At 47.7% G+C, this 22,700-nt stretch overlaps 1 protein-coding gene and 1 long non-coding RNA gene across 2 annotated transcripts; one reads left to right on the forward strand and one right to left on the reverse strand.

Moving 5' to 3' along the window:
- Window positions 1-2,824: 2,824 nt before the first annotated feature.
- LOC147614414 (uncharacterized) lies at window positions 2,825-3,858 on the forward strand. The gene is made up of 3 exons (XM_086780527.1): window positions 2,825-3,084; window positions 3,406-3,579; window positions 3,668-3,858. The coding sequence occupies exons 1-3, from the start codon at window positions 2,910-2,912 to the stop codon at window positions 3,856-3,858; spliced, it is 540 nt and encodes a 179-aa protein (XP_086636653.1). The 5' UTR covers window positions 2,825-2,909.
- A 16,394-nt stretch (window positions 3,859-20,252) lies between these two features.
- Window positions 20,253-21,192, reverse strand: LOC147614415 (uncharacterized). Its single transcript, XR_015263115.1, has 2 exons — window positions 20,632-21,192; window positions 20,253-20,464 (listed from the first exon to the last, which is right to left on the reverse strand). It is a non-coding gene; the product is annotated as an uncharacterized LOC147614415 (long non-coding RNA).
- Between the last annotated feature and the right edge of the window lie 1,508 nt (window positions 21,193-22,700).

The raw sequence follows: 22,700 nt of genomic DNA on the forward strand, positions 1-22,700 counted from the left end.
TCGAGTGTGGTGCACTTGCAAAAGCACAAGAAGTATTCAATGCGCTTCGACCACGGGAGTATAGTCTCTTGGGATGCACTAATGGTTGGTAATGCTGGAAGGGTTCTCAACTCATTTGGGAAATGGTTAGTATCTTTCTTTGCTTGCGTGACGCTCTTGGTGGAGGGAACTTGTGGATGTGCGTGGGAACCCACCCTACAGAGGTACAAGAGAGGACTCAAGATGTACGTGGGAACAAAGCCTTTGATCAAAGGCTAGAAAAACTAAAGCTAAGGGCTTTTAGTAGCCCTTTTCAAATCCGTAAGTGTACCACTATTTAGCACATGTAAGTGTACCACCTTAACATGCATACACCCGTATAGAATTTTGAGTAGTACTCCTCAATGGTTAGGTAATGCTGTCTGAGTTGAAAGAAGTCGTTCATCATATTTGTCTCATGGGTAACCGGAAGGTACCTCTCTTTGACAATGGCCTTATCCTGGGCCCAAGTCACATGTGTTTGGTCGATAGAGTGTTCACGGACCAACTCCTTCCACCAGATCTTGCCAGACCAATCAGTCGGAACCTTGCTAGCATAGAGTGGTTGGGTTGGGACGTTCTAGTGAGGAGGAAATAATTGTCCATAGCCTCAAGCCAAACCTCTGCGTCCTTTTCCACCTTGCTTCCTTGCCATTGAAGGATGGGGGTTGCATTTGCTTAAGGAGAAGCTTCCTCTCCTGGGTGGCATTGTACAAAGGAGTCACCAAGGCTCTCTCATTGGCATCGCGGATCTGCATCATCATAATGTCGTCAACATCGAATGTGGTAAGGAGCTTGGAATGCGTGGCTCAATCCGACGCGGAAAACCAACTTCTCCTTCCATCCCTATGGTAAGAATGGCATGAACTTAGTTATTGGCCATGAATGAAATAATTCAAAAGTGAAAAGCAGACTAGCTTCAGGATCTTAATAGTATACATGTCTAAGTTAAGGGTTACTAGGATGCTTAATGATCAATGCAAATGTAGTCCGTTCTTGTGTTGCAGTCACAAGGCGGTTCTTTTGGAAGGACCATTAGGTCATCTTGGTGTCCCTAAAGGTTAATGGTTAAAGCAATCCTAACAAGGTCAGTCTGATACCACATGTGACGTACCCCCCTTGTCCCCATGCCAAACACTGCTCGGGGAGCAAGGAGGGACGTCGGCGGACGGGGAATAGTCCCACAATTGGGATTGATCCCTAGGATCACCTGGAAGGTCGCTCTGACTAAAAATTTTCTAAAGTTTGATAATATGTTTATGTTACATGTCTTGTTCAGCAAGTCCTCGGCTTACCGAGGCCACCCAAGCTTCCATTAGGAGCCACCCACTTGCCAGCTCTAAAGGGCAGTTGTTTTTAGTCACGCGCAGTTCTTTCTTTCTTATGACTATTCATTTTTCCATTCACAAAAGACAGTATGAGGGTTGTTTCAGATGAATGCATTGGAATTAAAATATTTTCGTAATTATTATTATTATTTTATTATTAAATTATTTTATTTGTCCAATTAAGGGTTTGTCCAGCTTACGAGTTGCCTGGCATCGTCCGAATCATCATCTGGATTTTCTAAGTGCCTCAATCAGAAGGTCGGTAAGTAGGGAAAATCCCTTAAAAATAGGAAATTTATGAAAGTAGACGGAATTCAATTCTGATTATACCAATGTCTGGGCCACACTGAGGAAGACAATAACTGTGAAACAAAGCATACTAGACTGATTAAAACTTCACTGGGAAAACCAAAGTAAAATACAAAACAGGTATTTTACATAAAGAACATCACACAACTTGTTTTTACTACCATTTCTCATGGCCAATGGTACATCCCCAACATGTGTAATGGGATGCATGGTATCATCTCCCGTGACTACAAACTCATCAGGCAACATAGACTACTTGTGCTCAAATAATTCTTCATGGTGCTTCATATGATTAGTACACTTGAATTAATGAACCAATCCTCATCACTGGGTGGCTTTGTCATGCTCTCTATCACATGCTTCATAGCAAACAAATGTCCACCTGATCTTTTATCATATGACTGCTCCCTGTATCCTCCATCGTAGCCTACATAATTGCCGTACTTATGGCGACCTCCTCGACCTCTATGAACATAGCTAGGCTAATGATAGCAGTCACGCTGAACATGTCCATATCTACCACATCCATAGCACTGCATATCCAATTGTGCAAAACTTGTGCAGCCTCTACCTTTGTCACGGGGTGGTGCTCTCCCCCTACCTCTAGGCATGAATCCTCCTCAAGAAGCAAAGTCTCCTTAGCCTCCATTATAGCCATAGCCTTGGCCATCTCTACTTTGTCCCCGTCCAAATTTGTGGTAGTCTTGCCTCCATGGCCTCGATTATGGTAGAATACCTGGTCCCTATTTACACCACCGCTTGAAGCTCCCATGCCAAGCTTCACCTCCTCAGTCATGCACACTGCCACTAAGCTTTCACCAACAATGGCTGTAGCAGTAACTGGCACTAACAAGACAGGGTAGTAGTAGTAGTAGCACTAGCACTATCACTAGCACTAACTACCACTAGCTGTTACACTAGTAGTAAGTTGCTCTGGTAGTGCCACTAGCACTAACTAGCAGTATCACTAGCACTAGCACAGCACTAACTAGCACTGGCTCTAACTAGCAATAGCACCAGCACTAACTAGCAATAGCACTAGCACTAACTAGCGGTATCACTAGTACAAGCACAGCACTAACTAGTAGTAGCACTAACTAGCACTAGCAATAGCGAACTAACTAGCCGTAGCACTTCGACTAGCAGTAACTTTCACTAGCACTAGCACTAACAAGTATTAGCACTAGCACAAGCACTAAATAGCACTAGCACTAACATTTAGCTATTTTGTTGTTACCTACATATATCACTACAATGTTTTTGATTTGCCAATTTGAACCATATTTCTTGCATTTAAGTCTCTTGTTGTTACTTGCAGAGCATCAATTATCTCAAGCAGGTTCTTCGCACAAACGGTCGGAGTGTGACCATTTGTTGCCTGTTTCTATTGATGATGCCATAGCAGCACACGTCGAGTCTAAACGACATGGTATGGTCTTTGGGGGTGGTAAGCTTTCACCAACTACCACTAGCACTTACACTAGCAGTAACTTGCACTAGCACTCATAAGCACTAGCAGTAGCACTAGCACTACCTAGCACTACCTAGCACTACCTAGCACTAGCACTAGCACTAGCAGTAGCACTAGCACTACCTAGCACTAGCACTAACATTTAGCTATTTTGTTGTTCCTGCATATATCACTACAGTGCTTTTGATTTGCCATTATTTCAAGCAAGTTCCTCGCACTAGCGGTCAGAGTGTGCTAATTTGTCACCTGTTTCTATTGATCATGCCATTGCAACTAAAGGGAAAGAGGATGCAGCTCAAACGCAAACTAGTGGAAAGAGGAATTCACCTATGGCTGAACACAAAGTGCAGGAGAATGTCCTTGAGGATGAACCTACAGGGCAGGATGACTTGTTGTTACAGGACCTGCTTGGTAAAAGGGTGAAGAAGCAAAAGATAGATGGATTTGATAAAGGTATCGCATTTTCGATCATTTAGTATTTTTGCAGTTGGTAGATGAGAGTGTGCACTAACCTCAATTTTCTTTGACTTCACATGTGAAGGGCATAAAAGAACCCTGGAAAGTAGAAGCGGAGGTGCTAGCAAGAAGAGAAATGAAAGAAGTCCTACAGTTGCGGATGGCCGCAGTGTGGAGTGTGCCAAATGGGATAGGATTGTCGAAAGGGATGTGGACATTTTAGACAGACTAGAGACAAAGCCTTCAGGACCGGTTGCTTTAGTAAAACTGATTTGAGGTAGGGATTGCATAAACTGCCACTAGCAGTAGCACTAACTACTGCCACTAGTGACACACTATTAACTATTTTACTATTTTTATCTAGATCACTAACCACCAGCACTAGCACTAATTAGTGCCACTAGCAACAACTACTACTAGCAAGTAGCACTAACTTGCATTACAAGCAACACTATCTAGCAATACCTGGCCTTAGCTAGCACTAGCACTAGCAATAACTAGTGCCACAAGAACTAACTAGCACTAAGTAGCAGTTACTGCTAGCACTAGCACTAGCAGTAACTAGTACCAAAACAACTAACTAGCACTAAGTAAGGGCACTAACCAGTAGCACTAGCAGCACTGACTAGTACTAAGAAGCACTAGCAGCACTAACTAGCACTAACTAGCATTAGCTAGCAGTAGCACAAGCAGCACTAAGTAGTTGTAACAATTGTAGCTAGCACTAGCACTAGCAATAACTAGTACCACAAGAACTAACTAGCACTGAGTACCAGCACTAACAAGTAGCACTAGCACCACCAACTAGCAACACTAACTAGCAATAACTGGCATTAGCTAGCACTAGCACTAGCAATAACTGGCATTAGCTAGCACTAGCACTAGCAATAACTAGTACCACAAGAACTAACTAGCACTAAGTAGCAGTTACTGCGAGCACTAGCACTAGCAGTAACTAGTACCACAACAACTAACTAGCACTAAGTAAGGGCACTAACTAGTAGCACTAGCAGCACTGACTAGTACTAAGAAGCACTAGCAGCACTAACTAGCACTAGCTAGCAGTAACACAAGCAGCACTAAGCAGTTGTAACAATAGTAGCTAGCACTAGCACTAGCAGTAACTAGTACCACAAGAACTAACTAGCACGAAGTAGCAGCACTAACAAGTAGCACTAGCACCACTAACTAGTAATGACTAGCATTAGCAGCACTAACTAGCATTTGCTAGCACTAGCACTAATCGCACTAACTAGCATTAGCTAGCACCAGCACTAGCATCACTAAGTAGTTGTAACAATAGTAGCTAGCACTAGCACCAGCATCACAAATTGCTAGCCCTAGCACTAGCTATTAGAGCTATCACTAACTATTAGCACTTAAGCTGACATATATTTGATGTCCTGTATATACGACAATGCCCACCACTTTGAGAAAAAAGGGATTTTCTGGTTACAGGTCAAGATTACAGCAACAAACACTACTGATACACTATTGATTACACCTACTTTAATGAAGAATTCCATGATTATTGCATTTGCTCAACATGGGCATGGAAAGAATGCCTTTCAACTCTTCAACCAAGTGCAAGAGAAAGGAGTTAGACCTCTCATGTTTACATTTCAAATGGCATGCCATAGCTTCCATCATCGGAAACTTTATAGCTCTAACAAGGTGAGAGTACAGAAAAACCCAGGCTGAGTGACAAGAAGGTAATAGGAGCGATCATCCTTCTTTCCATAGAACAAACCCTTCACCAAAAAACAACCTGATGCAATGATGTTTCCCCATCCATCCTCTAAAGTCTGATTTGCAAGCTCCTTCTTGTCAGTGCAGTTTAGAATATAAAAATCTACACCCTCTACATTGTCAACCTCTGCATTAACAGCAAAATTGTCTCCAATACAGAGAGCATCACTAAGTTTATCATGATGTCCTTCATATATAGGATCATCACAGGGGTTTTCTTCAACGTCCATGTCCTCTCCAGGGACAATAAGTTGATATTTCCACTTTTCCACATGTGTTTTGTTGCAACATCTTTTCCAAGAACCATGCATGCAAGCACTGCAGAAGCATGATAAATCTCGTGTTCTGTGCTCTGTACATTTGTGCCTTGAGAATCCAGAGATAGAGTGTAGCGATCACGCCATTGGAATAGGAGCACAGTCCCATGCTATTGATATGTCCACTTCTCCTGCTTTCACCTCCCAAAACACTCTTATTATATTTGTTTCTTCTGATGGGCAGGAGGCTTGAGATCCATTTGAGAGTTTCGAACGAAGAAAACTAACCACATCAGCGGCACAAGTTAGCTTACCTTCAATTGCTCATGCGTCAAGGTTCTCTTCACAACAGCCCCTACTCCATCATGCTCACCCTTTCCATGCCCAGAGCCAAAATAATTCCATGTCATCTTTAGGCCAGTTATGAAAGGATACCTTGAAACCGGCCCACAGCTAGCACACCCCCCATGAGGCATTTCAAGTGATGGTAGCTGCTTCCTAAAGGTCCGTCGCACAACACAATTTCCCAAAAGGATGTAACACCACTCACCGTATGGTTAAAAGCTTTACAAGTAGATCCACTATTGTCCCTTGCACATATTTCACAATCGCAATAACAATGTGCTCCATGCAAACTGGTGTTAGAACGCCGCATGGAATTGATTGAGTCCTTAAGGAAGGACATTTGGACATGTTGAATGCAACAACATATATATCTGTCCTTCAATTTACGGACAAAAAAAGGTTTCAAACGCTCAAATGAGCGTTGTTGGATTGTGATGTCTGGATAACATTTCTTGAACTCAAGAAAAAGCTCAATCTGCAACATTGTACCATCAAAGGTGATCAGACAGCAACAGACTAATAACGGACCATAATAGACTATGGTAAGCTATAACATACTATTTATAGACTAGACTGTTTAGGCGCACTAACCACTAGCATTAGCACTAACTAGTGCCACTAGTAGTAGCACTAACAGGAATAATTAACTAGCACTAACAAGTAGCCTAGCACTAACAAGTGGCACCAGCAGTAATTAGTTCCACTAGCACTAACTATTACTAACAATAGCAGTAGCTTGCACCAACAAGCACTGTGTGGCACTAATAAGCACTAACAAGCAATATCAAGTAGCACTAACTAGCACTAACAAGCACTACAACCTAGCACTAATAAGCGATATGAGGCCCTAACTAGCACAATCAGGTAGCAATAGCAAGCACTTTGTGGAAGTAAATAGTATTATGAACGAGCACTAACAAGCAATATGAACTAACAAGCACTATGTAGCACTACCTAGCACTGAGTGGCAGCACTAATTAGCACTAACAAGCATTATGTCACAGTAAGTAGCACTAACAAGCAATATGTAGCACTTTGTGAAAGGAAATAGTATTATTAACTAGCACTAACAAGCAATATGAACTAACACAAAGAAGCACTATGTAGCACTACCTAGCACTAAGTAGCAGCACAACTAGCACTAACAAGCAGTATGTCACAGTAAGTAGCACTAACAAGCCATATGTAGCACTTTGTGGAAAAAAATAGTATTATTAACTAGCACTAACAAGTAATATGAACTAACACTAAGAAGCACAATGTAGCACTACCTAGCACTAAGTAGCAGCACTAACTAGCACTAACAAGCAGTATGTCACAGTAAGTAGCACTAACAAGAAATATATGGCACCAGCAAGCACTATAAGATAGGTACATCAAGATGATAAGGATCTTCATCAAACACTCACTTGGGAAACATCAAGAAGATGAACAGGGTGTTGTACATATGACTTTCTCCCTATCCGTTTGCGGCATACATCCTTTTTATTGGGTGAGACGTGAGTTTGCATTGAACAAAACGAGAACACCAGTGCTACTACGTGGTTGCCGTCGGCATGTGGACAAGGGGAGACTTTCACCGTCCTTTAGAGTAGTCTAGATTTGGCTGCATAAAAATTCCTCCTATGAATATTTAGAACTCCTGAGGTTGCTGAAATGTTTAGGTTGGGAGACCCGTTTGTCCCATCATTCACTAACATCATCAAACTAGACCTTCTGAAAAATAGCTCATCTGAAGACTTTGGTCGTTTCACCATATCAAGGGTATTGCAAACACCACATAGGAGAGCTGCTTGAATATTAGCTTCATCTTTTGTTTCTTGGGGCTGAGCGTCTTTCAAGGCTGGATGATTTAGTAATCTATTTAATATGTCTCTTTTTGCTGCACTGTCCATTCCAGCTATTTGTTGAGAAAAAAACATTGCCACATCGTGACAAATTGTTTTTCTCTTTCTTTCATGACAAGTAACAATGGACTCCTGCACCTTTGCTTTCTTGCGTTGTTCCCTTTTTCTACTAGCCTCATACTCCCTTATCATGATGCGCTGGTCTCGAGCACAATGGGTGCATGTTGAGGATGTAGGGATGGAGCATTTGCCCAGATGATAATCATTGTGGTTTGTTGCCAACAACTGGTTCTGTATGGTGCCCTCCATGTGGAAAGCCAACCACCCGCACCCTCTGAAAGATACAACCCTGGAACTCATCCAACTCTAGTTGGGTCCTCTGAAGCTGGCCTCCCTCTCCCACCTCGAAGGTGAGTGGGGCGACTCTCTCTGCTGAGCCGCAGACCGCTAGAAGGATCTCATGCCGAGTAAAGACGCCCATCCACTATGGAGGTGGAGGGTCCTGTACTGGAGTCCGCCACTCCCGGGGGATGGCCGCCTCAATGTCCTGCCTCATCAACTCTCTGCCCCTCATCCCGCTGAGTCTCCTCTCCTGAACCTCTAGAGGCATCTGCTGAAAACATATCCAGTCGTCTAGGGACTGGGCTGGGCCGGAACTCAACGGGCCCCACGACACGTGAGATCGCGATCCAACCATATGGCCACTGGGAAGTCGGATCAAGGGGTTCCAGATCAATGGCTGCCTCAGGCGCTCCTCATCGGTGCCCGGGGGAATCTGGAAGAGTGACGGCCTCAGATGCTCCCAGGCCCTCAGAAGGCTAGCTGCAAAACGCTCCTCGAAGCCAAGGCCCACTCCTCTGGATCGCTGCTCTGTAAAGATCCACCTGATGCTGGGGGTCCAGGGGCCGCTAAGAGAAGGAGTGCGGCTGAGAATCCTGGAAACAAGAAACTCCTTCCACGGCTCAGCGCCTGGTAGGAGGCCACGAACCACCAACTTGCCAAGCAAAGCTCGGCTCTGACAAATAGGATCAACTATGCCCAGGCCGCCTCTCTCCCTCGGCTGGGTGATCACAGCCCATGCCACCTTGGCCTTGGCGGGCCGCCCGTCGCCACCGGACCAAAGAAAGTTCCTGATGAGCCTCTGCACCTGGCCAATGCATGCCCGCGAGAAGGCCCAGCAAGAAGTGATGTACCACATGGTAGCAAGCAGAACCTGGTTGGCCACAACCACTCGGCCAGCCAGAGATAAACGAGCGGTACTCCAATACAGAAGCTTCTTCCGAATGCTCAGAAGAAGGGGGGCTATCTGCTGCTCCGGAGATATGTCAATGCCCACATAGCATCCCAAATAGCGCACTGTAGTGCCGGGGGCTAGCCACTGAAACCCATCAACTGGCCTCCAAGTCGGGGGGGGCACAGAACTGACCCACAACCCACACGACTTGTGCCAGTTGATCAAAGCACCCGAAGCTCTGCAAAACCTGTCCATGGCTGAGGCGAAGCGGCGGAGGTTCTCCTCCCCTCCCTGAAGATAGACAGCAGTGTCATCCGCAAACTCCGAGTCTAGGAGCTCCTCCGAGGTGCGGATGGGGAGCTGGAGGCCCCGCAAACCTGTATCCTGTGCCATCAAGAAAGTGCTCATGGCCTCCGCCACAAAAAGCAAAAGAAAGGGCGCCAAGGGGCACCCCTGCCGCACCGAGCGCGAGAGCTGGAACCTCTCTCCGCGCACGCCCTGTATCAGCACCTGGCTATGAGCCGATGTGTAGAGTGCAGAGACCCCACGGATCCACTGAGGGGGGAAGCCCATCCTCTCCATAGTGCCTTCTAAGAAGGCCCAGTCCACCCGATCATATGCCTTCTCGAAGTCGAGAAGGAGCACTGCCAGATCCTCCTGCTGAAATCTAGCCAAAGCCGTAGCCTCCCAGAAAGAGAAGATGTTATCCAGGATGCTCCTATCCTGGATGAAGCCTGTCTGCGTGGAGTGGATGATGTCCGGAAGGTGAGGCTGAAGCCGCCTGCTAATCGCCTTAGCTATGACCTTGTAGGCCGTGCCTAGCAAGGTGATCGGTCTCCACTGTCTAATCTCCAGTCTGTCTCCTCCCTCTTTGGGGATCAAATGAATCAACCCCTCTGCCATGCTGTCCGGCATGTCTCCCGACTCCATGATCTCCTGGAATGCCAATCTGAAACCCCTATGCAAGAGACCCCAGTACCTCTGGAAGAAAGCCACTGAGAGACCGTCCTCACCAGGGCATTTGCCCCGAGGAAGTGCCTGAAGAGCCTCCTCCAGTTCCGTATCCGAGAAGGGGGAGAGAAGGGAGTGCTGCAAATGGGCCGGCACAACCGGTCTCGTGAAGCTCCAGACTGCCTCCCGAGCCTCTCTCACCCTGTCATCTGCTGGCTCAGCAGAGAGCAGATCCCTGTAAAAATCTGTGGCGATCGCCCAAACCCTGGGGGGATCCACCACCACCTGGCCATCAGCCTGCCGAAGACGCCTGAGACCCTCTCGTCTGAAGCGAGGCCCTGTCGCCTCAAAGAAATCTCGAGTCACTCTGTCTCCAGCCTGTGTCCAAAAAGAAGCCCGAGCATGGAATCGGAACTCCACCCTCCTCTCCTCGATGGATCTGATCTCTGTGCGAGCTGACTCCATCTGCTCTGAAATCCAAGGGCTCGTAGGCTCCCTCTCCTGAAGTCTCTGAAGGGAAGCTAGACTCCTCTGTAGGCTCCTCTCCTGCTCTCTGAAAGCCTCCAGACGGTCCAGGGCAGCCTGTCTGAGCATCCTACTGATCTCCTGCAAACCCCTGTCAAGATCGCTAGCTGCCGATCCTCTCCTGAACTGAAGCTCTTGCCAGACCTGCTCAACTCTGGTCGCAATCTCGGGCTCCTCTATGAGACAATCTGGAATCCGGACGCTCTGGCCTCGCTCTCCTCTCGTAGGGTCATCGATCTGGAGAAGCACTGGAAAGTGGTCTGAAAACGAGGAGCCTGCAAGTATACCCACAATGCCACCTCTATCGCAAGCCCATTCATCAATGTAGAACCTGTCGATGCGGGAAAGGTTAACTCTTGTGGCCCGTCTATCCGAGCGCGAGAAAGATAAACTCCCCTGCAACCCAAACTCCGAGAGAGTCCACGGATCCTGGCCTCTCACCTGCAGCACTAGTTCCTCCCAGGCAGCGAGCTCCGGCCCATGAATGGTCTCCTGGCTGCCCCCCATCCTGTCCTCTGCATCCTCCAGCATGTTGCAATCCCCTCCTAGGCACCAATGGTCTGCCATGGGGAGGGACTGCCTAATGGTGCTCCAGAACTCAGCTCTCCCGGTCGCCCCATTAAGCCAATGCGGTCTTCCCCAACCCGAAGAATGATCCACTGCGCTCGACCCTGGACCAGAGTGCCCGAATCCACAACCTCGGATAGAAGCTGCTCTCGCTGACTGAGATGCATACTCCACCCTGGTTCCCCTGGGAGCCATATGCCGGTGACCAAAAAGTGTGACTCCTGCCTGGCAAGATCTTCTCGCAGGTGCGGGTACGCCCGGCAGAAAGGTGGTGCTCCTGGATGAAAAGGATATCTATGGGTCCTCCAACGAGAGCCCTCTGGATCTCCTGGCGAAGTCTGCCCCGACCAATGTAGCAGCGAGGTCCACCAAGACCCTGGATGTTCCATGAGAGGATCCTCATGGATGAGCAATGGCAAGTGAAGCAGCCGCCACTGGCTCACCCCTCTCAGCCGGCCCGGATGAGCTGCCCTCCACTCTGTGAGTCTTGGGCGCCGGCTTGGAGGGAGAATAGTCACTGTCTGTCCGGGTGCGGAGTCTCTCCAAAAAGAGGGTGACCTGTCTCTGTGTCCAGCCCCACTCCGCCTTCGCCCTGTCCAGGGCATAGGCGTGAGACCAATCCTCTGCATATATATATCTAAAGGTAGGCTGCACCCTCGGGGCGACGTGGAGGAGAATCAGTAGCACCGCCTCAACTGAGGTGTGGACCAGATCCGCCCGCCAATCTCCTATACCAAACAAGCTCATGCGGGCTGAGTGTAATCGGGTCTGCAATAGGTCCGTGAGCCCCAAGTCACTGAAGTGGTGAGAAAACTCCAGTATCTGATCACGCAAAACTTCCTCTACAGAGTTGCAATCCCATGCTGTGTCTGGGGCAACACTGAGAGGAAAGGAGAAGGCCACCATGCTGCTCACCCCACTGAAGGAGAACGAGAGGGATGGCACACCACGCAAACTCGCAAGGGCGCGACCAGTGTCTCAAAAGGGCCAACATCCAGCTGGAGACACCTGAAAAAACCGTAATCCACTGGGAGCCCCATCACTCGCGCAGGGGCCCCCCAGGGGAGGCTGGGAGAGAACTCTGTGGCGGGCGAAGCTAGGATCGCCATCTCCACCGGCCCGGAGTGGCGGTGGAACAGCCGCTGAACTAAACTCTGGCCTACCCAGCTGCGCTGCCCCGGGGCAGTGGGTGGTCTGGAGGAGTATCCTAGAGAGGCCGAGGGAGGGATGGTGGCTCGCGGAGAGGAGGGGGGAGAGCGAGGAGAGGATGGAGAGGCATCTGCCATAGGAGAGGTGTCAGGGGGGGCCGCCGGGGGAGGCGGGAGGGGGGGGCTGGGGGGGGGAGAGAGGGGGGAGGAAGGAGTGCTCTCCGAGTGAGGGGAAGAGGGGCCGGGGGTCGCAGAGTGCGGCCCGGGATCCTCAGGAATCTGCTCCATGGAGGGGACGGGCCCCCCCCCGTGGGGGGAGGCGAGAGCGGGGTCTCCACGTGGGGGGCTCCACCGGTGGCCTCAACGGGCACTGAGACTGAATCCTCGTCCATCGGGGTGGGACCTGCTGGCCGCCTATCCCTGACTGGAGCATAAGTGCGGGTAGGTGCCTGGACGCCAGCCGGGGTCGCCTGTCCGCCAGCCTGTGCTACCTGCTGGCGTCTGCGACAGTCCCTGCGGGCCGGGCGTTTCCGCCGGCGAACCTCCTGCCATCCGCTAGCCTCCTGGGACTGCGCGGCATCCTCCGCCGGGGCCTGCTCGTCAGATGATGGCGCCTGCTGAGACGAGCCAGGGATGTCCGGTCTCTGAGGTGGATGGCCACCCCTCGCGCCTCCTGAAGGGGGTCCAGAGACGGTAGAGCGTGAAGGATGAACCCCCTTGCGGGGACAGGCGCGTGCAAGGTGGTCCATCTCCCGACAGATGTAGCACTAGCCGGGGAGGCCCAAATACTCCACGCGCTGTATCAGATGTCCTCCAGAAAGACAAGGGAGGAGGATCGTCTTCGGGAGGGACTCCGGTGACGGAACCACAACACGAATGGCCGGGAGTCCTGCTGCCCGAGCTATCACTGAGGCCGCTGTCTGAGGCGTCTCCACCACTTGCCCGAACGCCTTGCCAATGGATGACAAGAGGGGCAAGTACTCCCTGCGGAGTCCAGGAAAGCAGATAGTGATGGGGAAACCTGTCGCGCAGCTAGCGGGTCAGAAGCGGGGTCGAAACCGTGAGTCCATCGCGCCAGGAACGCCCGGGATGAGCGGAGGGCAATGGGGCTCCGAGCCAGCACCGTCTGAGCTGCCGGGGGGGACTCGAAATCCACCTGGTAGTAGCCACGTCCCAAAAAATCGACGCTGACGATCTTGGCAGGCACGCCAACGAGGCTGCCTTGCAGAAGGTCGCGAAGCTCTCTCCGCATCGGACGGCTACCCACTATCTTGCAGACCAAGGAGGAGGCCTCAAGAGCGGATACTGTGGAAACAAACAACTGCTGATCTGCAGCTGTGAACTCCAGACGGAGACCGGAATCGGCAGGGGTAGTCGGAGCGGCTTCCATGGAGTCCTCCAGAGGGAAAAGGCCAGAGACCGGGGTCACCAACGGGAGGGACACAGCCCTACGAGGAAACGGAGAGGCGGAAGGTGAGAGGATAGCATGGGCGGAGCGGGGGGGGGGGGGGGGGGGGAGGGGGGAGCTGAGGCGGGGGAGCTAGCGGTGGGAGGAAGGGCGAGACGGAGGGGGAGGTGAGGGAGAAGGCGGGGGGAAAAGCCGCGAAGCGGAGGAGACGGCGGGGGGGGGGGGAGAAATGGCGGGGGAGAGATGGCGGGGGGGGGGAGGAAGCGAGGAAGGAGGCGGGGGGGCGAGAGAGATGGCGGGGGAGGAAGCGAGGAAGGAGGCGGGGGAGGAGAAGGCGGGGGGGAGATGGCGGGGGAGGAGGCGAGGAAGGAGTCGGGGGAGAGAGGCGGGGGACGGGGGGGGGGGGGGGGGAGAGGGGGGTGCGCGACGGCGAGGAGCAGCAGGGGGGAGGGTAGACGGGAGGGGGGGATTGGGGCGTAGCTCGCAGGAGCGGATTCTTTGCTTCAGAAATGGAGCTCTACTACTAGGAGAATGCAAAGCTATATGCATGGAGTATACAATCATGATATGCAACCTAGCTAGCTCCATCCTGTACCATACTGGGGGTATAAAATGGTGTCCACAGCTCCCTGAAAAACTGTGCGCTTTTGCCGCACACGTCATAGCTGGGGACTTGCCGAACACCGTATGCGAGCCACGAATGGCTGCAAGCATACAACCAGGAAAGCAAGCTCAAACAGAATGCAAGGGTGTGTCACTCACCGCTCTAACCGCCGCCGTGAAGGATTCCCACGTCGCAGCCGTGAAGGAGGAACCGTCGTCGCTCGCCGCTCTACCGCCTCGCCGCCGCTGCCGTGCCGCTACACAGTGCTCGATCGCTCTCTCACTCTCTCTCTCTCACACACACAGAAGAAGGAAACCAAGGAGATAAAGCAAGAGCACTCTTGTATTCAACACATGAGAATAATGGTTTTAGGGTTACATTTGACTCTTATAGGTGACTTGGCCGTTCACACATGGGCGCCCATACATGGCCGGCCGATCCTAACTCTTATCCTATTGATATTCAAGGTGTGCCTCTCATCGGCGATCACCCAATCCCCTTATCCTTTGCATATGGTGCCGACAAGCCCGGTCCATGACTCAGAATAGTTAAACTAATTACATGACGTAAAACATAGTACGTCTCATTGTCCGTCATAGGTTAACACACCGTATGCGAGCCACGAATGGCTGCAAGTATACAACCAGGAAAGCAAGCTCAAACAGAATGCAAGGGTGTGTCACTCACCGCTCTAACCGCCGCCGTGAAGGATTCCCGCGTCGCAGCCGTGAAGGAGGAGCCGCCGTCGCGCCGCTGTACCGCCTCGCCGCCGCGGCTGTGTCGCTACACACAGTGCTCGATCGCTCTCTCACTCTCTCTCTCTCTCACACACGCAAGAGAAGGAAACCAAGGAGATAAGGCAAGAGCACTCTTGTATTCAACACATGAGAATAATGGTTTTAGGGTTACATTTGACTCTTATAGGTGACTTGGCCGTTCACACATGGGCACCCATACATGGCCGGCCAATCCTAACCCTTATTCTATTGATATTCAAGGTGCGCCTCTCATCGGCGATCACCCAATCTCTTTATCCTTTGCATATGGTGCCGACAAGCCCGGCCCATGACTCAGAATAGTTAAACTAATTACATGACGTAAAACATAGTACGTCTCATTGTCCGTCATAGGTTAACATGCCCCCCTTCCTGATGTAGATTCCGTCCTCGGAAGCTATGGTATGGTAAGCTCGATAGGGTGGTTGTGGTAGACCGTCTGCAAAACAAGAAAGTAGAGTGAAAGTATGCTGGAATTCAAAAGATATAAAGTGTATAAATTCAAGCATGTTAGACCACAATGGATGTTGCTATGAGAACTTAGTTTAAGGGGTCACATGAATGAGCTAGTGTAGCAAATTAACAGGAGTTTAAAATTATTGAAAGTAAATCAAGAGTTTACAAGGTGTCAAAGGTTAATCAAGGTTTATAACTGGCCTAAGTCAAGGAAAATAACCAAGCTTAATAAATAAACAGATGACCACACTGTGTCTACTCTAAGAACAAGTTAATACCGCGAGCCTAGGGACACAAGAAACATCAGAGTTACAGGAGCCTTTTGCCTTTATTTTTTTATGCACGTGACAATTTTTACACACAATGGCGACCTTCCTAAGGCAAAACTAACATCGATCCTGGTACCATGTTTAACACAAGGCATTATCCAGGAATCTATTAGCTCACCTTAGGCAAGGCTACCCCCTACCAACCAAGGCATCGGTCTGGAGTAGAATACTCCTCGCCTACCAAGTATCAATAAGGCGATAGGCCAACATTAAAGCACATCATAGACTTGTATTGCCATTTATTGTAGGCTTTTTTTTTTTAATTTATTTCTTTTGATCTTCGCTCCTGAACTATAATTTGTCTTGCATCCTTTCGACAAAGGGATAAAAGCTATGTCCTAGAGGTCAACACACACATGGCCAGGTGTCAAACATTAAGATGGTTTGACCCTAGACCTAAGACAATCGTATTCCAAGGTTAACTAAAGACTGCATGCATTCTCAAGAATATATCCAACAAGGTTAAACTCATTAATGATTCACACTAGCACGTCAGGCAGCTTCAAAAACTAAGTAGTACATTGACAATTTCCATGTGGTCATGCATTATAGTTCATGCAATTAATTGAACAGTAAAAACGAAAGAGAGTGGGTATGGAAGAATTACACCTGTATTTTGGAGATCTCCTTGATTCGATGAGAAAAATGCTTGCAATTTGATGAGATATTTATGTATGAGCGTTGCGGCTATCTCAGGACTTGAAAGCGAATTCACCTCAAACTTTTCCACCTGTACAACCAACTAACAAGCACTATACCTCGAGAGGCACATCAGTGTGAAAAATTAAAGACTCGTTTAAGGAATCCAAACTAGAAAAAACTTGAAAACACTAAGCTACCTACCAGTCACCACACTACTACTGAGGATACGGTAAGAGGATGTTGTAGAGTCCTGGCTCTAGCCCTAAAGCTAAGCCTCTATCCGCATCATCCAAATAAATAAAGTCAACCTCAGTAGTGCCATGAGTTTCATCCGTCCATTCATCATTGATATTTCCTTTTCATTTTCCCATCCACATAAACTCATCAAGAATGTAACCATGCGAGGATAGTCATCTTATGGAAAAGGAAAGCATTGGGCTATCGGGGATATGTCCTCTACGGCGTAGGGGTCAGTCATGGTCAATAGGCGAATTAGCCATTCTAATTCCTCAACATTTTCCTCTCTGGCTAGTACATCTATATGATCCCATTCAGTTTCAATTACAGGATAGCACATGTGGAATATCTGAGAAAGGTACAGATGATACCTCTCACCAAAGGTAGATGAAGTGTACGATGCTCTTGCATTTGCCATATCTGCAAACACAGATATAGTATCAGTAGGTTTATGACAGGTCAATCTAGTTCCTGATTGTTTACGGATATTTCTCCTCTTTTTGTGCTCTTGCTCTTTGTACTATTTTTTGTTTTTCTCTTTTCTTTTCTATGTATGAAGCTATATATATACATCCCCTTGAATTTGGCAATTACATGGTCAGGGGAGAAGGTTAGGGAGGAAGCAATAGAATGTCGAGCGTGAGTACATGCTCCCCCTTTCCTTGGGTAGATCATATTTTCTGCAATGATGTTACTTGGAACCAATTTGTCCAGCGGGTATGTGATGTGGGCAGATAGCTTTTTATGACCCTTGTGGCCACATCCAATTGCAGAGATGTTAGTGTACGCTCCCATTGACGAATGGAGGAAATAGTTTTCGACGATACTATTACAAGAGGAGACGTAGACTCATCGGTCTTTTGTTGGGTGTTGACAAGAGTAGGTGTAGAGCATGTAGAAACTTCTATATCAGCGTGTGTCTGGCATGAGGAGCTAGAAGCTTCATGTGACTGGTGTCCTGCTCCAATCCTAAGGGAATCCCTCCGCGTGCTATCTTCCAGAAACGGCTTGTGGGCGGAAGAGGGGGCTTTCAAAAGCTCTCTTATATTAAATCTGGAGCATGGGACCCGTGTGTCGAAGTTCCAAGTATAAAGACATGCAAGTTCACTTGATGGTCCGGATGAGTTCCAGGATCAACCAAGTTTCCTTCATGGTTCGGATGACTTCCAGAACTATTGCTTAGCAGAGACTATGGAAAGGATGTGTTCCATGTTCATTTGTTCAAGGTTATTAGATGTGATGTGTTCACAGTTCTACTTTGAGTTTGGAGCCAAGCAGATTTTCTTTTGCTCTTTATAGTGGCATTATGTTCTCTGAAGACAACAAGCTGACATTTGCATTTTCCAAGGTGTACTCAGTACTGGCCATGCTGAGGTGGCCATGGTCGCACCTTCGTCATCAGTTTTCTTCTCACTTTTTTGCACACTTCAAGATGCAGAGAGGGTGTTAAAATATTGCATCTCTCATGCTGTCGTGGAGCTGTCGGCCTGTTTCCTACAACCGACTGCCTCATGCACAAGTATATAAGAGTTGCTCCCTTATTCATTCCATCATATCATTATGTGCCCTATTTGCTGGCTCTTGTACTCTGTAACCTCAAGCTAATAAAGCTCAGTTCTTGCTTGCAATCTTTCTCTCTCTCATGTTCATTGCTTCCCCTTGTGCACATTCTTTCAACATCAATATTGGCGTCTTAATCCCTGCTACAGTTGTCCCAGCTGCCTTTTTACTCATTTGTGGTAGCCTTGCAGTCTACTATTGCATCTTGAAAATGTCTACAAGCTCCAGGGAAGAGGATGAACTTGTAGAGAAAGAAATCCTAGCTATTACGGCAGCATTGCCGAGTATGTACTCATTGCAAGATTTGAAAATTGCAACAAATAAATTCAGCAGGAAGCTTGGAGCTGGGGGCTTTGGGTGTGTGTATGAGGGAGCTTTAAAAGCATAGTGAGAACATAAAAGCACCTTTCTAGCTGTATCAGAATGAACACAATGAAGATTCTTATGAAAACCAAGTGAAACAATTCAAAGTCAAGTTTTTGTGGCAAGCATGTTAAGTGTAAAAGCAAAGCACTAAAGCACTAGGCATCTAAGTGATGCTTCACAGTAACTTATTAGCTATATTAGCACAAATACAAGCAACGACAAGATAGAATCCTACAAAAATGAAAGAAGAAATCAACAAAAATCCTCTAAAACAAAGTTCAACAAAGCAAACTCAAGTTTCTTTGGCAAACATGTTGATTGCAAAGAAAGCTATAGCGACAACATCATGAGCTTCTTCTGTAGGAGTACGGATCGATGAACAAAGGCATGTGTGTGTGTGTGTGTGTTTGTCTGTGTATGAGAGAGAGAGAGAGAGAAGCTATATCAAAACAAATGCAAGCGATATTAAGAAACCTGACAGTAGACCCTAGAATTATACAAGATACCGATAGACTATATAAATGAAAGAAGAAAGGCTGACTTACTTGTTCCAGCAGGCTGGATCTACAGGATAGAACCAAGTGAGGACGGGACCAGGCAGAGATTGTTGTTTTTGCTGTCAAGAGGGGCAAGGGGAGCATCTTCCCTTGAACTGCTCGGCGTGAATGGACTTGCAGGAGGGACCAAGGAAACGGTGCTGTCAAGGGGACCAAGGGGGACATCCTCCATTGATGTGATCTCATCCAATGGCCATGGAGAGCCTACGCAACCAGTGCTGCCAAGAGGGGCAAGGGGAGCATCTTCCCTCGAACTAATTAGCATGAATGGACTTGCAAGAGGGACCAAGGAAACGGTGCTGTCAAGGGGACCAAGGGGGACATTCTCAGGTCGTGGAGGGCCTAAGCAACCTGTGTTGTCATGGGAGCCAAGGAGGAGGAGCATCCTCTCGCTTTTTGAAATTGGGAGGAGCTCTTTGATGTGCTTCATCAGCCTGGAGAAAGACAAGCCACCTTTGTTGGAAAGGCGCAAGGAAGATGAGCCCTGCGATGATGAAGCCAAGCCCCACAATGAAGCCATACGTAAAAAACCTCCATTCTTTTCTCTGTTGCTCTCAGATGATTCTGTGTTCTCCATGCTAGACAACTAGAGATAGCGAGTCAAGTCTGACGAAGGATGTTCTCACATATGCCAAAACCGACGCTAGAGATGTTCTCACAGATGCCAAAACCAAAAAGCTAAGACATAGAAGAGATGGAGCTCTAGCCTGTTATGCCAGACAGTAGAAAATCTAATCAATCCGGTAGAGAAAGGGGACCAAATAGCAAAATTCCTTCTACAAAAACGATCTGGAGAGAGAAGAAGTGGAGCACTCAACCTGCATCCTGATGAGGCATGGAAAAGTGCTCAACCCGTATCCTGAGTGATGAGGCATGGAAAACACAGACCTCATGGTTCCTCATGGCGCAACAGACCCCCAGGGGTTCGATTCAAACCAAAATAAGTGGTCTTTTTCAATAACTAGATTATCTATACTTTTATACTTATATATCTCTATCTCTATCTCTATATCTCTATAATATATTAAGGAGAAGTTTACGTAAACTATCTCCGAAGCACCGTTTGCCATCCCGAACCTAATGGAGAGCACACAATTTTTCTGATTTTTAAAAAAAAAATGAAAACAAGGATAAGGAACTCACAGATTCTCTTCAAAATTCTCCTTGCACTCCCAGATTCTCTCCGAAATTCTCTCGGTTCAAACAGATGTGCAAGTTCAAACGGACGAGAGTGATGGTTTAAGAAGAGCAGTGCATGTGACACTCGATTGCGCGCCAAGAACATGAAGAAGGTCGAGAAGGAGAAGAAAGACGAACACCACCCCTTGCATGCAGCCCTCCATTATCTCCTCTTTCTAGCCTGATTTATATAACCACCTAGACGTTGGAAAGGCTAGCAAATCAGTGGTCCCTAAACTGATTAGGGCACTTAGTCTCTTGGACAGAAATCACTTTCTGCTGTCTCCTGGACAGAAATCACTTTCTGCTTACCAGCATCACCGTACTGGAAACATAGCATCGAGACAATAATGCAATTTCTCAATTCGATAGTATCTATTGCACCGAGACAATATGGAGATACCTCTCCCATAAGGTTCAGTGTTAATGCGCAATTTCTCAATTCGATAGTATCTATTGCACCATTTAGTTAGAGATCATCACTGATGAATATATATCATGCATACGTTGATTATACTCATTGGGTAGTGTCAACAGTGTATTGGTCGATGTATGCCGATTTAATTTTATTAAAAAAAATCTTTGAATTCAATTTGAGTGAGTGAGTATATATATTTTTAATTTGTCTTGCTTAAAAATGTGTTGTTACTTAACCATTCTATTTTGCGTTGGTTTGTCATATGGTTTTTTGTCCAATAGGCCATGGGTGATGACTCACCGCCGCTCAACTACAGTCCTAATTTCTCATTTAACCCTACACCTCAGGGCATGAGTCCCGACCAGTTATATGGTTTTTTCTCGTCCATGACTCCAAAGCAAAGAGCCATGGCTCAGACTTATTGGGGTTCTGGAGCAGGGACATCTGCCTCACCATCTGGCATCACGACGGCAGTTCCCACACCTGTAGGTACGACAGCAGTTCCCACACCTCATACCACACAACCTTCCACTCCTCTTACAGCTTGATCTACCACCTCTTCACATAGACGTCGCTCACGTAGTAGGTCTTCAGGGGGAGGTTATTGTGGTGGTAGTGCCACAGATGCTATGACACCACCACGTGAGCGTCCTTCGCTCTCATCTGTTGATAGCACACCGAGATAGCACACCCATGGGTTCACCTTCCACTCCTTGGGGTGCACATGACCATGACAACAACAAGATATACACAATTAGGGATGGGGCACCTATAATGAATAGTGCAGGGAAGGCAATGAAGACACGAATTCGACAATTGTGCACTATACAGTTTCACAACTCTGTTAGGACTTTATGGGATCAGCAAGATAAGGAGAAGAAAAATTACATAAATACAAAGATAAAGCAAGAGTTTCAGCCATCTGACCCTAGGAATCTCGTCTCTAATGAGTGGATACAATATACAACTCGTATTTTGATGGGGCATCGTAGGTCAGAGGCGAGGGATGCATTTAGAGAGGGGAAAGAGAAACCTGTTTGGCTAGATGATAGGGAGTGGGAAGACATAGCTCAGGAGCTCACAGAGACACCAGCCACGTGAGCATCCTTCGCTCTCATCTGTTGATAGCACACCCATGGGTTCACCTTCCACTCCTTGGGCTGCACATGACCATGACAACAACAAGATATACACAATTAGGAATGGGGCACCTATAATGAATAGTGCAGGGAAGGCAATGAAGACACGAATTCGACAATTGTGCACTATACAGTTTCACAACTCTGTTAGGACTTTATGGGATCAGCAAGATAAGGAGAAGAAAAATTACATAAATACAAAGATAAAGCAAGAGTTTCAGCCATCTGACCCTAGGAATCTCGTCTCTAATGAGTGGATACAATATATACAACTCGCATTTTGATGGGGGCATCGTAGGTCAGAGGCGAGGGATGCATTTAGAGAGGGGAAAGAGAAACCTGTTTGGCTAGATGATAGGAAGTGGGAAGGCATAGCTCAGGAGCTCACAGAGACACCAAAGAGGTTTCAACAACAAAGAGAGGCGGCAAAGACGAGACTCCAAACAGTAGGGGCTTCTCATCTTGGGAGTGGTGGGTGGGTACAAAACCATGCGCCATGAATTCGTACGTATTTGTAGCAATTTTGTTTATCTAAATGTATGTATGTGGACTAAATGTTGATTTCTAAAAGTTGTAATTGTTAATCGTTTATGTAGGAGTTGGTCATGAATCGCCTACTAAGTAGGCGAGAAGCGAGAAATCAACATTTAGCCCACATACATACATTTAGATAAACAAAATTGCTACAAATACTTACGAATTCATGGCGCATGGTTTCGTAACCACCCCCACCACTACCAAGATGAGAAGCCCCTACTGTTTGGAGTCTCGTCCTTGCCGCCTCTCTTTGTTGTTGAAACCTCTCTGGTGTCTCTGTGAGCTCC

This window comes from Cibotium barometz, chromosome 42 (genome assembly GCF_041138505.1).
Source record: "Cibotium barometz isolate CiBa-2024 chromosome 42, ASM4113850v1, whole genome shotgun sequence".
Classification (NCBI taxonomy): Eukaryota; Viridiplantae; Streptophyta; class Polypodiopsida; order Cyatheales; family Cibotiaceae; genus Cibotium; species Cibotium barometz.